The sequence below is a fragment of the Aulonocara sp. 'chitande type north' Nkhata Bay genome, linkage group LG8 (genome assembly GCF_057382095.1).
Source record: "Aulonocara sp. 'chitande type north' Nkhata Bay isolate Kocher_YH1m ecotype deep benthic linkage group LG8, A_spYH_male_GT1.1, whole genome shotgun sequence".
Taxonomy (NCBI): domain Eukaryota; kingdom Metazoa; phylum Chordata; class Actinopteri; order Cichliformes; family Cichlidae; genus Aulonocara; species Aulonocara sp. 'chitande type north' Nkhata Bay.
This window is the reverse complement of record NC_141351.1, coordinates 24,486,800-24,502,346: the sequence shown is the minus strand read 5'-3', so window position 1 is coordinate 24,502,346 and position 15,547 is coordinate 24,486,800. Positions and strand designations below refer to the sequence as shown.

Sequence of the window (15,547 nt, the reverse complement as noted above, 5' to 3'; positions counted from 1 at the left end):
GTTGCCATACCAGGTGGTGATGCATCCAGTGAGGATGCTCTCAATGGCACAGCGATAGAAGGTCCTGAGGATGCGGGGGCTCATGCCGAATCTTTTCAGTCTCCTGAGAAAGAAGAGGCGCTGCTGCGCCTTCTTCACTGTTTTATTTGTGTGTACTGACCACGTAAGATCCTCAGCCAGATGTACTCCAAGGAACCGGAAGCTGCTCACTCTCTCCACAGCAGCGCCGTTGATGGTGATGGGGGTGTGTACTTCTCTGCACCTCCGGAAGTCCACTATCAACTCCTTTGTCTTTGCGACGTTGAGGGTGAGATGGTTGTCTTGACACCAGTGGGTCAGAGCGCTGACCTCCTCCCTGTAAGCCGTCTCATCACCGTTGGTGATAAGACCCACCACTGTAGTGTCGTCCGCAAACTTCACAATGATGTTGGAGCTGTTAGTAGCTGTGCAGTCGTAGGTGTAGAGTGAGTACAGGAGAGGGCTCAGTACACACCCCTGTGGAGCACCAGTGTTCAGTGTGATGGGGGATGAGGTGATGCTGCCCAGTCTGACCACCTGGCGTCTGTCAGACAGGAAGCTAAGGATCCAGCTGCAGAGGGAGCTGCTCAGTCCTAGATCCTGCAGTTTCCTGTCCAGCTTCGAGGGAACGATGGTATTGAATGCTGAGCTGTAATCTACAAACAGCATCCTCACATACGTGTCTCTCTTCTCCAGGTGTGACAGGGCAGTGTGTAGTGTCAGGGCTATGGCATCATCAGTGGACCTGTTGTGGCGGTATGCGAACTGTAGAGGGTCCAGTGAGTCGGGTAGTGCAGAGCAGATGAAGTCCCTGACCAGCTTCTCGAAGCATTTGCTTACGATGGGGGTCAGGGCTACAGGTCGCCAGTCGTTCAATGAGGAGATGGTGGAGGATTTGGGTACAGGGACGATGGTGGCCATTTTGAAGCAGGCTGGGACTACAGACAGAGAGAGGGAAAGGTTGAAGATGTGTGTGAACACTCCAGCCAGCTGAGCCGCGCATGACTTGAGGACGCGGCCGGGAATCCCGTCCGGACCAGTAGCTTTGCGCGCGTTCACCTTCCTGAAGCACTTCCGCACATCCTCCTCAGACACAGTGTGCGCACTGACGTCATCCATGGAGTTTGAAAACTGAAGGCTCTGCCTCTCATTCTACTTTTAAATACTCTAGGAACACAGTAAACCTGCAGTGTGAGAGTGAAGTCCTCTAATGGGGTGATATGGTACTACAAGGTCATTAAGATAAGCCAGCTAATTTTTCACGTGTCTGAGCGAACACACAAACTCCCTGAGCGTCCCTTGGACCACTGTGAGCAACAGCAGACGTGTGCACTGTGGTCACGCCAGCATCGAATCCATCCAAGTTACATGGTTTATTAAAATAATCAAATTACAGCATTTATGTTAGACTATTTTTAATTAACTGCTTTAGCCCACTTACAATGAAATAATAAAAAAAAAAAACCTTGTTCATGACCTGTGTAGCATGTTAACACTATTGGAAGGAAAAATAACTTGAACTCCAATTTTGAAAACACAACTTTATTTATTTTTTTCTTTTTTTTCTATAAAGCTCTGACTTATATTATGAGTCTGTGGTCTGGGAGAGAGTCTGTAACTCTCTGTCTGCAAAATACAGTAAATAATGACCAATGTTGGGCAATTAATTATATAGTTACTTCTTCAAAAAAGTAACTGATTTATGCAAACAACATTTTTTGCAGCTGTTTACCTAAAAATGCAGCCAAGGCGTTTTTTTAAACAAACATTTCAAACTATTTACAGAACAATAAAACTATTGACTACACTACACACTAACTGCACACTAACTAGAGGGGACTTAGAGGGAACATTGCTTGTATGTGAGGAGCAGGATTTTGAATTCTGGATTTAACAGGAAGCCAATGAAGGGAAGCCAGTGGCGTGACTGCACGGACTGAACTGCGAGATAATCTGCGCATGCGTCGCTCGTTCCAAGTTTCTTTTGGAAAAAAGGATCAAATACGCAGCGGGCACCATGAACACAGTGGAATATCTTCAACAACAGAACCACGAAAGTCTTCTTTCTGAGAAAAACCCGGAAATGAAATTCCACGCAGTCCTTCAACAGGACAAAGAAGGTGTAAACCAAACTGCTGGTGAGAATAATCAGATTTAACGTGGAGAGTTTATCGGACAGGAAACGGCTGCTTAGCGGCTGGTAGCTCGTTTTAGGGGGTCGATGAACTGTTCACGTAGGAACGGAGCTTCCTTTTATTTCTTAACCTGAAGACGTTCACAAATGCAGTCAAGCGACTTTGGTAATGATAGTTGTTGTTAATAGTTATTAATGACATTTACGGATTAAAAAGAGCGAAAGTCAGTGGGGGGTTCGGTGTTGCACCCGGACTGTTTAAAGGGTGCACACAAGTGTAGTTCAAGGCAGCGTTTGTGCTTTAATTACTTAAATAATAATGCTGAACTGGGGCAGGCGTGGTTAGTGTGATGGATAACAGCTGTGCCAGCCAGCCTTCCCTGGCTCTGTCCCCTGAACCCACTGCTCCAGCCCTCCTCTGCAGCTGAGCCACAAACCACATCCCACTGCAGAGACAAACCCTGTATCCCATAAGCTGACTTTTTTCAACATCTCTATATGCAGCTCCAAATTCTATGTCTATTTATGTGGACGTTTTAAATCTGAGAACAAAACACAATTAATAGCTTTACTCCAAACCATGATTTACCTTTACAGATGTGATATTTTAGCCCAAAGCTAAACGTAGCTGTGTGTTATGTTTTTGATTTGATTTGAACATCTTGGCTGACGGAAGGATTAGCTCTAAATATTTACTTGTTGAGCTGTAGAAATGTAAGTCATACCACAACAGCTAACCACATGCTTCCAGCCTAATTATTACTTCTTAATAGGAAAACTGCAATACTGTTATCAGTTTGCTGATGATGATGTTCTCTCTTACTTTCCCGAAATACATTTTTGAAACATTTATACTTTTGGTTATAAGCAGCATCCACTGCCTCTAATATTTATTCCAGTATTTGTAAAACTGCATGTTTCTTAATAGCTTAATTTCCACCATGTGTGTCTCATGCACCCATGGCTTCATGATGTAGTGGTTTGGCTGTCATGTGAAAGATCCCCATCTTGAGGCTGGAAGGAGACAAACCTTAGAGCACCAACTAGTGTGCTCTTAGTACTTTTACCAAACCCAGATAAACTGCAAACTCCACTGTGGAGACCCTTCGGGAAATAAAGGAGTAGCAGAAAAAAAAAGAATGTCCTTTTAAATTGAGGAGCAAAAAGTTAGTTTCCTTTAAAATAGTTCAGTTAATTACACAACTGTCCATGTCTGTGTGTTTCAGTATTGCCACCTGATGTCCAGAAGGTTTTGGTGATTAAAGAAGAAATTCCCTTTGACTGGAGCTTCGGTGTGGACCATCGGCACCAGGAGATCCTCCAAATAAAGGAGGAACAGGAAGAACTCCTGACCAGTGTGGGGGGAGAGCAGCTTAACGGGTCGGAGGAAGCTGATAACACCAGGTTCTCATTCGCTGTTGCCACTGTGAAGACTGAAAATGATGATGATGATGAGAAAACTCAGACTTCAGATCTCCACCAGAACCAACATGACTACAACAGAGAGACTAATCGGATAAAAGCAGAAACTGATGGAGAGGACTATCCAGGAGCAGAACCAGCTGGAAACCCAAATCTAAAGATTTGTGCAGAGCTGAAAGCAAATGGAAACGCTTCTGATTCTTCTGAAACTGACATCAGTGACGGCGATGATGATTGGCAGGAACCTTTATCCTCTCCTGGACCTGAAACAAAAACCAGCGATGGAGATCAGAAGGAGACGCCTGTGCCTCACTTTCCTAACAGTGTTAACACTGAAAGGTTTACGCAGCAGCCTTACATAAGACTCTACCCACAAAAGAAGCCGTTCAGCTGTGATATTTGTGGTAAAAAGTTCACTCGCAAAATGCACGTTAAAACACACATGAGGACCCACACGGGAGAAAGACCCTTTGGTTGTGACGTCTGTGGTGAGAGGTTTGCACAGGAGGGGAACTTGCGGAGTCACCTGAGAGTGCACACGGGGGAGAAACCATTCAGCTGCGACGTCTGCGGTAAAAAGTATAGACAGCAGGGTGTTCTGAGGACACACATGAGAACTCACACAGGGGAAAAACCGTTTGGGTGTAAGTTTTGTGGAAAGCAATTTAGCCAACAGACTCATCTCAAGGCACACATCAGAATCCACACTGGAGAGAAACCTTATCAGTGTAACTTCTGTGCCAGCAGCTTCAGCCAGAAGAAGCATTTTGATGAGCACACCAGACGGCACACTGGAGAAAAACCGTTCGGGTGCGATTTTTGTGGAAAACGGTTCTACCGGCAGGAGTATCTGAAGAGTCACGTTACGATCCACACAGGAGAGAGACCGTTTGGCTGTGATGTTTGTGGAAAAACCTTCAATCGAAAGACACGATTTAAGGCTCACATGACGCTTCACAAGTGTTAGAAGCTGCATTATTTCAGGGTTCATTGTGAATGATACATTACCCAAGTGCCTTGGTAAGGACCACACAGAGTTTTTAAATATTTTAAGTTTTTTAAATGCCTTCAATCTGATTTTGATGAGTCCTACAAATGTATTGAATTGTCAAGTCAGCTTTTAAGAAGTTGCTTTGCAGAAACTGCAGTTAATGGAGTGTTGTTTAAAAAGTGTTTTGGCAGTAAATCTGAATCAAGCTTCTGTTAATGTTGCTTTCATGAGAAAGTACATGTATAAATCAGAGATTTGCTTTACAAAAGTAAATGAAAGCCCTTTGTACCGTCTGGAGTCATGTACAGCTGTGTCCATAAATATTTGGATAGTAGAAGATGTCTTTGTACTCCAGCACAGTGGATTTTAAATCAATCGATATGCGATTGGAGGTTGACTTTCACCTTTAATTCAAGAGGTTTTACAAAAAAACGTTCAAGAATCATCACCATTTTATACTTGTGCCCTATTTTCAGAGGCTCAAAACTGGACAACTTAACATAAATGTAATTCTAAGTATTGTTTTTAATACTCGGATGAAAATCCTTCTCAGTTGACTTTGTTGAAATATGAAGAAACACTGAATGCAACAATTAATTGTCTTACATTGATTTATTTTATATATATATTTGAAGTCTTTTACTTGCCTGCGTGCAATAAATAAGGAATTAAGAAAGAAAAAAACAAGTCTTTGTGTGTCTGTTTTTACACCGAAAAGTACTTCAGAGTGCTCAGGATGTGCTCTCAGTGAGTATGCCCCTCCTTGGGTTGGTTGGGTTTGTGTTTAGTCAACCAAGCTGGGCTGTGGAGGTCAAATGTGCTCAGGTACAATATTTGATATTTAATTGTCAAAGTCAAGCACATACCTTGCTTTTATCAGCTTCATTGTATTTGAAGCTTGAGTGGAATGCAACTGATTAGAAATAACATCTGACTGAAATTAATTTGGAAATTTCATTTCACTGTGTGGAGGAAATCTTTGCTGAGGAGCCATTAAGATATGTAAATGAAAGCAATTTATCTTCTTTTCTCATGAATGGCAGTATTTATTTTCAATGAAAATAAGTACAATGATAAAAAAATATATCCAGAAAAGGAACTAATTTCTGCGAGGAGTCAGTGAGGTGGTTCACCATCTGACTGGGATGCCTCCTAGGTGAGCGCTTCAGGCACCTGACATGGGTAAAGGGAGAAAAAATAGATGCATGGAATTTGCAAGGCCTACCCAGTAAAATATTGATTTTGAACAATTCCTAAGTTAAATAGACGTCCTCTTAGTCCACCAAACTGTAGCTACCAATGTGCCGTATATCAGAAGATGCCTTTCTGAAAACAATGAGGATAAATATCATAAATATAGATGTCTATTTTGTACTGTTGTGAAATCTTTTGGTAAATAAAACCAGAAATAAAAGGAAGTGACAGAAAAGGTGTTGTTTCCAGCCACTGTGTGTGTACATGGTGAATGGAGAAATAAGGACCATTACCTTTACAGCAAACAGTGAAGTAAGAGTTTCTCAGATTTTCAAATGAGATATTTTATGTAAAGAACAGCATATACACTATTTTTCTTTCTCTGCTTTTGGATGATAAATTAATTCAAAAACGGAAAACGTCAGAGGACAGCCACACCCCTCTTATTCATGGTAGGATACATTTGAATTGGTACGAGTAGTACTAGTGCTTTTCTTTTAGCAGGCCAGCAGAGGGCGACATCTGCCTGAACAACAGGGGAGGTTGTGGCTTCCAATAAAACATATATGGAGAAAAGAACTGATTAGTCGGATTAATAAAAAAAAGAAGTCACGTTTTGATCAGTGTTAATCAGTGGATAATGTTTATGGAAATAATGGAGACTGATACAGCACACAAATTAAAATTAGTGACAGAAATATCACATCGGCCTGATTTTACTGTAAGGGATGAATGGAAAGAGTAAGAACTGTTTGGATCACAGATGCCCAAGTTGTTTCAGCTGTTGAGTTAAAAGTATGTAAATCCTCATTAGTTGGGCTACTAATTAGAACTAATAAAAATAAATGGCAAGATTGGAAAGAATAAATGGGAAATAAATACCTTAGATAGGGCCTATTTTAATATATTATTTTAAACTCTTAATTAAAACCCCGAAGCTTTAATAGCTGTATCATTGCTAAAAATAAAACGATCTGTCCGTTCCTGAAGACGTTCACAAATGCAATCAAGCGACTTCCTTTTAATCCTGTTAATTCAAACTTCTACCAGGAATAACATTTTTGTATTGAGTGACTAAAATTTTGAACGTGTCTATAAAAACTGAAAAATTTCACAAATGCTGCAAACAACATGATTGTAAATATGTAATTTGTTCATAGCTAAACATTTAACATTTGTGATCTTTTTTAACTTAAAAATTAATACAACTAAAAAACACAATAAAAAATGAATTTAACTATTATTTTACAGTATTTATAATATTAGAATTTATTTTGTTTCTTTATTATTTATTTAATATATAATTTTTTTTACAATACTTATTTTTCTAGTAATATGATATATTTAAAACATATATTTATCTTTTAATATTTGCCTTTGACATGTACGTTTGTGTGGTGTAACTGTTTACTGCTGCTGCTGCAAGGCCTGTAGTTACTATGGTGACGGAGAATAAAGGTGTCCGTGCCGATGCCTGCTCAAAAACCAGCGGAGACGGCAACAAATCGTTTAACAAAAGGATTCAGGAGAGTGGATTCCCTGTTGGAATCTGCATCCCGCTCTTATATAATACATCCACGGATGTAGAAGCAGGACAGAAAATGAAGCCAGCGCTTCTTTAACTGTGAGCGGAGGTGATCGGTCCTGCGCAGGCCTGGTTCATCTCAAATGAGCCTCCAGTTTATTTTAAAGAACAGAACAAATGCGGACACTATGAACGAAGAGGAATATTGTCAGCAGCACGACACTGAAAGTGTTCGTTTTAAAGACAACCCGGACAGTAAACCGCTGGGAGTCCATCAGCAGCTGGATGTAAAGCAGACAGATGGTAAGGATCATCACAGATTTAATGTGGAGTGTTTCTACTGGTGAAAAGGCGGACGTTAGGGCTTAGTAAAGAAGAAGATTCACATAAAAAGCTTCTGTAAAGCGGAATATGTTCACAAATACCAAAAACAGTTTTTCCACTTTATTTTTCCTTTTTTTTAAACGCTGTAAAAGACGGAACTGAACGGCAACAGTACAGAGCAGCACCCGGACGGTTTACAGTGGGTACACAACAGGGTTATTTTGTAGTTCAGCCTCAGTGCAAGCCAAAGTTTGGGATATGTTTTTACTTAATTAAAAGTTCAAAGAGACTCTAACATAATGGATGCCTGACTGCAAACTGTCAGTGTGCCTTTAATATGTGATAAGGCGTGTAGTACAAATATAAGAATTTCACAAGTATGAACTTATGTACTTGTTCTACTGAGATTATACTGCCTTTAATTGTTTAAGTGTGCCCCTGTATGACACGATAGATTATGAATGTTTACATCAAAAACCTGCAGTCTCTTATTTATGTTCCATTTATAGTTTAACCTCCATACAACAGGACATTTTCTGTGGAGCAAAGGTGAAGACATCAGAACTTAGTATCACTGATGTGTCAGGTGTATGACTGTGAGGACTTTGAATCTGTAAATATGTTTTGTTAGTCTTCACATTTCATGATTGATCAATATTTCTAGAAATAAATCAGGCCTGGTGTTTATATTGTAGGCAAGAATGTTTTTAGACTAACTGCAGCTCTTTAATCTCGGACTAAATTCAGTCTGCTTCTAAGCGTCCATAAAGGCTCTACTAAAGGTGGCTTCATATCTTAAATATTTGTGTGCAGCATAAATATACTTCTGAACAAATAAGAGACTGTTATTTTTTTATTTGCAAAAGACATCTTTAACCAAAACCATGTTCTTCTAAAAAAAAAAAAAAACAAAAAAAAAACATAACAAAAGGTTAAAGCAGAAATATATTGGAAGTGCTGTAGAGACAAAAAACTGGCAGAGAGAGAGAAGGCTGGAGTGGATGGATTACTCAAGAGTGAACACTCAGAACAAAATCCAGTTTTTATTTCCTGTTTTCTGCTGACTGTTTTTGTTTGTTTGTTTGTTTTGTTTTATTTTTTCAATTTTAGGTGGTGTGACCTAAAAGTTGTGCCACTGCACTTTTAGGACCCTGGTGGTTTCACAGTATATTGTAGTACTAGTATTATAATTCAAATTATTTCTTCTTGCATGGGCCTTTATTTAGAAATTAATCCACACCAAAACAGACATTGGTAATCACCTGAAAACAAGCCAAAGTCTGTAAAACATCAGCAGCTCACACACTGCAGGGCATTCATCCATCCACCGGGGCATTGCAGACATTCGTCTTCCTAGCCACACTTTCCAATTCCTCATGTGGGATCCTAATGATCTTTAATAGATTGTTAACTGCTGAGAGTCTCTGCTCTCTTTTTTTCATTCTCCACCCCTCTTTACTAGGGATGGGTACTGACATAAACGGTAGTAACCAGACCGAAAAGCAGCGCACATTTCGGTGCTTTTTTTCCTGAGCTGTGATACACTTTAGATTCTAGCCAATCATTTTACGTTTCCGAGGATAGTAGGCGGGGCCAGGTACGTACGTTCTGTTAGAGCAGAGCTACAGATTAAAAATGTCCAAGGCGAAGCGGTCAAAAGTCTGGCTGTACTTCACAGCAAAATATGCAAACTCAGAAGCAACAAGTGCTTTAAGCTGATACTGTGATACTGTCAAAGGAGGTAACACCTCAAATCCGATGAAACACCTGGCGACGCATAGCGTTTTTTTAAAAGCCCAGAAATGCGCCGTATTTGATAGCTTGCTGCGAGACCTCACACCGAGCGCATCTACTGCGGGTGGATTGCCTGTTATGCAACATCCCCCAAAAACACGAAGAGGAGAGTCCTGGCCCCTAGCCTGCCAGTGTAGCAGAAATGATGACGGATGATGGTGGCAGCAGCCGTTCTTCTCTGCGTGAGTAGCTAATTTACGTTGAGTAGGCTAACCACGTTATTACATTAATGCATGTAAGGTGAACTAGCAAACATCATCATAGCTACATGCGGCTGTCCTCTTGTTTGATGGCAGATACTCCCTTCACCCTGGCTAAAAAGGCTAAAATGACCAAAGAAAAAGTGGAAAACAGTTAAACATGAGAGGTTTAGGACAAAGTTTGTGTTTTTTTTCCATTGTTTAAGCACTGCTTCCAGCCAAGAGTGATACCATATATGCCCCATAGCTGCAGAAAAGGCTAACATTGTTATATTTTTACAAAAAACAGCTGAACATGAGAGGTTTTTGGACCAATTTTGTGTTCTCCATTCTTTAAGCACCGGTTTGAGCACCGTTTGAGCACCGGCACCGTTTCAAAAGTACCGATTTGGCACCGGTATCGGATAAAACCTAAACGATACCCATCCCTACTCTTTACTATTCTTGGATGTAGCTCATTTGAATCTGCAATTATTAGTGCTAAAAATGTCTGCACCTCACCAGCCTTTGTGGGATTTTTGCCATGCTTAAAAAGTTATTAATGGATTATGATTATCATTTCATTGCATTTTTTTTCTGCATCATATGATTTGACCAATGTATGAGGTTGATACAGATCACCTCTCAGTGTGCTTCTCAGTGCTTCAAGTGAGCAGTTATTCTTTTTATTACTGATAAACCAGTTAAACTCTCCTTTTTCTGTTTGCTTGTGTAGTAAAATCAGAAGTGTCATAGCATGCGTGGAATTGCCTAGCACTAAGTAAGCAATTCTTCTTCTGTATAGCTATAATAACAATTTTTTCTTATTCTTTTCCAGATGGATTGTAAAATTAGAAAACAGCCACATTCTTTTGTGGTTCTGGTAGTAGTGTCAAATCAGATATCAGTCATGTACCGTCACAGTCACACATGAGCTTCCTGTGTGACTTGGTTATTAACTTTATAACTATAACTACGTTTTTTTAGTTATTAATTTCATTCCATTTACTTCGTTATCACTACCATTTTTACCAGTTTTACTTTAATTACCTCTAGTATAGATAGATAGATAGATAGATAGATAGATAGATAGATCTTTATTGTCACTGTTACCAGAACAATGAAACACAGTTTGGCATCTCTCCCTTTGCAGCTGTAGTTTTTTGTTCATAATGCTCATGTCTGTGTTATTTTTCCATGCAGATATCTCACAACTGTTGGCAATTAAAGAGGTTCCCCCTGAATGGAGCCCCACCTCAGATCCGCAAGACCCAGAGGTCATCCAAATAAAAGAGGAGCAGGAGGAGCTCTGGACCAGTCAGGTGGGAGAGCAGCTAAATGGGGTGCAGGTGGCGGATATCTCCAGGTTTCCAGGCCATACTGTCAGTGTGAAACATGAAGACAGTGACGAGAAATCCGAGTATTCACAAACTTCTCAAAGAAAAACTAAATGCAACAGAGAAGCAGAGGCTTTAAATGCCCCCCCAGCTAAAGGAATAAAAATGGAAACTGATGGTGATGACTGTGGAGGACCGGAATCAGCTAGAAGTCCAGATCAAGATATTTATGTACATCCAAATGGTGATGAAAAGGCTTCCAGCTTATCTGAGACTGAAGTCAGTATTAAGGATGATGATGATGACTATTATTGGCAGGAGCCTTTATCAGACTCTGGACCTGACACTGAAGACAGTGACAGTGACTGGAAGGAAACCAGGACACCTGAATTAGTTGTAAATAGTGACAAAGGACAAGACAGTTCTAAAGTATCTGAATGTAATAAAACTTTTCTTTGCAAACAGTCACTTCAGGGAGAGAGAGGAAGAATGTCTTCCTCTGGTTTGGCTAAAAAGGAATGCTTTACAGTATCACAAAATGATGATTCATCAGTGGCAGTACGCACCGGAGAGAAACCATTTGGCTGTGACGTTTGTGGACAAAGGTTCAACCAAAAAACACATCTAAACACTCACATGAGAATTCACACGGGAGAGAAACCCTTCTGTTGTGATTTTTGTGGACAGCGCTTTAACCAGAAAACACATCTTAAGATCCACATGAGAATTCACACGGGAGAGAAACCTTTTGGTTGTGATAATTGTGGCAAAAGATTTAGACACCAATGCACTCTCAAAATACATATGGCAGCTCACACTGGGGAGAAACCATTTACCTGTGACGACTGTGGTAAAAGATTCAGTCATCAGAAAATTCTAAAGGCGCACATGACAATTCACACAGGAGAGAAACCATTTCACTGTGATGAATGCGGTAAAAGTTTTAGCCAACAGGGAATTCTGAAGGCGCATATGACAGTGCACACAGGAGAGAAACCATTTGGTTGCAGTAGATGTGATAAAAAGTTTAGACTACATAGTGATCTCACAGCGCATATGAGAGTCCACACAGGAGAGAAACCATTTGGTTGTGATAAGTGTGGTAAAAGATTTAGCCAAAAGGGATGTCTGCAGAGACACCTTAGACTCCACACAGGAGAAAAGCCGTTTAGTTGTGATGACTGCGGAAAACAATTTAAGCGAAAGACACACCTTAAAGCACACATGACAGTTCACACAGGAGAGAAACCATTTGGCTGTAATGTCTGCGGCGTAACATTTTCACGACAGGGAACCCTGAAAAGACACATGAGGGTCCACACACGATAGAAACTGTAAAGTAACAGGGTTTTGTCCAAAATATTTGTAAAGTGTGTTGGTGCAGATCAGAGCAGTGGATTTCCTTCATGGCGCCGTGATAACTGAGAGTGTAGGTTGATACCTCTCAGACAGGTCTACTGTATTCCACTGTCTCTCTTCTGAAGCTTAAACAAAAATGCATAAGGGAGAAATATCCTAGAGAATGACGAGGTAAATGATGATGCTAACAAAATGTTAACATCCATGGAAAGAAGTAAATTCTCCCCAGTCACGTGTGATGGTAGAGTGAAGCAACTTTTACAAGTTAAGAATGCATTGCTCAAAAAGTTAAAGAAATACTTTTTATTAAGAGTATAGAATCAAGTCAGTTAAACCACTGGGATATTAACCCGGTCAGTCAAGTAGCAGAGGGGGTTATTAGTCAGTGTTAATGAAATTAACAACAGGTGCACCAGGAGGGCGATGATGAGACAACCCCCAAAACAGGAATGACTTTTTCCCCTCCTTTTATCTCATTTTTTTTTTCACTATTTTGGGATTTGGTAAGGGTCAGTGTCACTACACTTAGCAGATGATTCCTGGACCCTACAGAGGTTACATAGGTAGTCCAACTCCTCCAGGATGGCACATCAATACTTGCCATTGTCATAAGGTTTGAGATTCCAGGAGACAGGCAGTTACTCTGGGAGAGCTGGACAGGGCTGTAGGAAATCCTTAAACCACCAGCAGGACTGGTTTCTGCTCCTTTGTGTAAGGAGGGACAGGATGAGCACTGCCAGAGCTAAAAAATGATCTTCAGCAGGACACTGGTGTGAATGTCTCTAAACAAACCATCAGAAACAGACTTCATCAGGGTAGCCTGAAGTCCTCTTGGGCCCTATGCTCACCGTGGTGCCTGATTGGCAGTTGCCATCGAATACCAGAATTGGCAGGTCCACACTGGTGCCCTGGTGCCCTTGGCAAAATGGACCAGTCTGTAGCATCTTTTTTTCACTTTAATTTTTGAGGTGTCTTTGAATTAAGCCCCTTAAGATAATTTTCATTTCCTCAAACAATGAGGCAGCCTTTCATTCTATCTCATTACTCCAGTCCATATCAGTATTAGATAGCCATTATGATTTTTTCCCATTGACATCTTCATAGTAGTCAATTCATGTTTTTGAGCAGTCCATTTAGTAACACAAATAAGATTAATGCTGGGTTCAGCCCCTTGTCACATTCGATTTGATAAGTGGTTAAGAAAAAGGATGGATGTACTGTCTGTGAAGGTTCTCAGTCATCTAGGTCATCATATTCTAAAGACCTTGGAAAGAAAAGCGTCTCGACTTCTTTAAGTTGCGAGAAGCTTCCTCAGTTATAAGGTCAAAGGTATTTGACCTTAGAACTGAAGAAGCTTCTCGGACGAGAGGTGAAACGTCTTCAAGCAACTTAAAGAAGTCTAGAGGCTTTTTTTCTCAAGCTCCTTACACAATAGATGGACTACATATTTAGTTAATATATAGATCAAATATAATAATAATACTATTACTTTTAATAACAGGAAAGCACATAAGAATAGGCTGGATGGAGAACAAATAACAGCAGGAAAGTGTAGCTCGACTGCTAAAAATAAAGTGTTATATCGAGAAAAAGTGTACTTTCAGTGTTGATCAAAATGTATAATACTCCTTCCTTTAGCCTTATACACATTTTGTTATTTACCAGTATTATGATTTTTATTATTGCTCCCAGATTTATTTTTTACTATGCAATGTAACCACTCATGATGGCTCTAAAGGTAAATTTGCCAGATAAATATTTTGTATAAGACAACTGTGTTTCTAATTTCCTTTGACTTGATGGACTGAAGACTTGAGGTCCACAAATAAAATTTCTTAACATTTGATAACTTGTCTTTGTACTGTTTTCATGTAATCCCAGGTTCTTAAGCAAATATTGCAATACTGTACATTTCCCTGACAAATACAGATAGTGACCTCATTCAGGTTAAAAAAAGAAACATAAATCACACTAAAACTGTGAATAAAATAAAACACCATTCTTTGAACAGACTCGTGTTTTATGTGTATTATTTGCATAAGCTAAGGCGAATATCATGTCAAACAATGTAAGAACAGTTAAATCAACATGGATAAAGAAATGTTATCACTATCCAAGTGTCTGCTCAACAGTAATCAGTGCCGCTCAGCCTGACAGTGATTAGAAAAATGAATTTAATTTAATCAGATTACTTGTGGTATAAACGTTTTTTCTCCTACTTATCACACCCATGCCATTTACAGCAGATGACTCCTGTAGCTGTCGCACTGGAATGTGTTTATAAGGTGATTGTAATTTTCAAATTTGGATGTTTAAGCTGGTTCCTATGTTGTGTTGTCGCCACCTACTGGTGGATCTGAGTATGGCGCTTTGTGGTGCGCATGCATGGTTTTTCGCAGTGTTTGCTGGTGAAGAGAAGTAAAATACTGGTTAAACATCAGTTGGAGCATGGCCCTTTATTCTACTCCAAACATGAAACAAGAATAACCTTCAGGAGCAGTTATAACTCCCCTTCCCTGAACCAGGCTGTATCAGAGGGCTCTTCCTGTTCAAACGAAGTTCTTCCTCCCACTGTCACCAAATGAGCTGTGCCCAGGACAAAGCATCTGCCATTACAAAGCATTACATTATCTTTCCTTCTGAAATACCCACATAGTAAGGCCTCAAGAAGAGAGCCCACTACGTTAGCTTCTTAATGGGGTTCTACATTGAGTTTAGGCCACACAGTCTCAGGTTGCTGTTAAATTGTCAAATTAAATAAAGTAAAGAAAGTTTAGTGTGAATGGTTGTCAGGACATCAGTGTGTATGCAATGTCGAGCATCCTAAATCGAAGCAGCACCACCCAACCAATACCTGGAAGAGATAGAAGCGCATCGCAGTGGTCCCTCTCGCGGTTCACCTTTCGCAGAATCGCTGTTTTTGCTGATTTTTTTTGGTGCAATTTTGCATGCTCTTTTTTTTTTAAAACAGCGTATCGTTTTCTGCGCCCTGATTGGCTGTAGACCATTGTCAATCAATCTCGTGCTATGTCTCCAGTCCAGTACAGAATGCGTTCAGCTTGTCAAATTTACATACATCTTCGATCGCTAGCAGTGTGGCTCTGTGCTGTAGTGTATGTTTGTAAGTTTTCTCCCCAACAAACATAACAATGTCGACAAAACATTTTGCACCGTCAAAGGCAGATGATGATGCCAAACATCGCATAAAAAGGTGGACTTCTGGACATGCTAAAGGAAGGTAGAAGTTACCGTATTTTCCGGATTATAAGG

At 40.2% G+C, this 15,547-nt stretch overlaps 2 protein-coding genes across 2 annotated transcripts; both read left to right on the top strand.

The window, feature by feature from the left end:
* Positions 1 to 1,959: 1,959 nt before the first annotated feature.
* Positions 1,960 to 5,226, top strand: LOC147323857 (uncharacterized). Its single transcript, XM_086304540.1, has 2 exons — positions 1,960 to 2,156; positions 3,379 to 5,226. The coding sequence occupies exons 1-2, from the start codon at positions 2,036 to 2,038 to the stop codon at positions 4,539 to 4,541; spliced, it is 1,284 nt and encodes a 427-aa protein (XP_086160666.1). The 5' UTR covers positions 1,960 to 2,035; the 3' UTR covers positions 4,542 to 5,226.
* A 1,980-nt stretch (positions 5,227 to 7,206) lies between these two features.
* Positions 7,207 to 14,350, top strand: LOC147323856 (uncharacterized). Its single transcript, XM_086304519.1, has 2 exons — positions 7,207 to 7,587; positions 10,785 to 14,350. The coding sequence occupies exons 1-2, from the start codon at positions 7,428 to 7,430 to the stop codon at positions 12,245 to 12,247; spliced, it is 1,623 nt and encodes a 540-aa protein (XP_086160645.1). The 5' UTR covers positions 7,207 to 7,427; the 3' UTR covers positions 12,248 to 14,350.
* Positions 14,351 to 15,547: the final 1,197 nt, after the last annotated feature.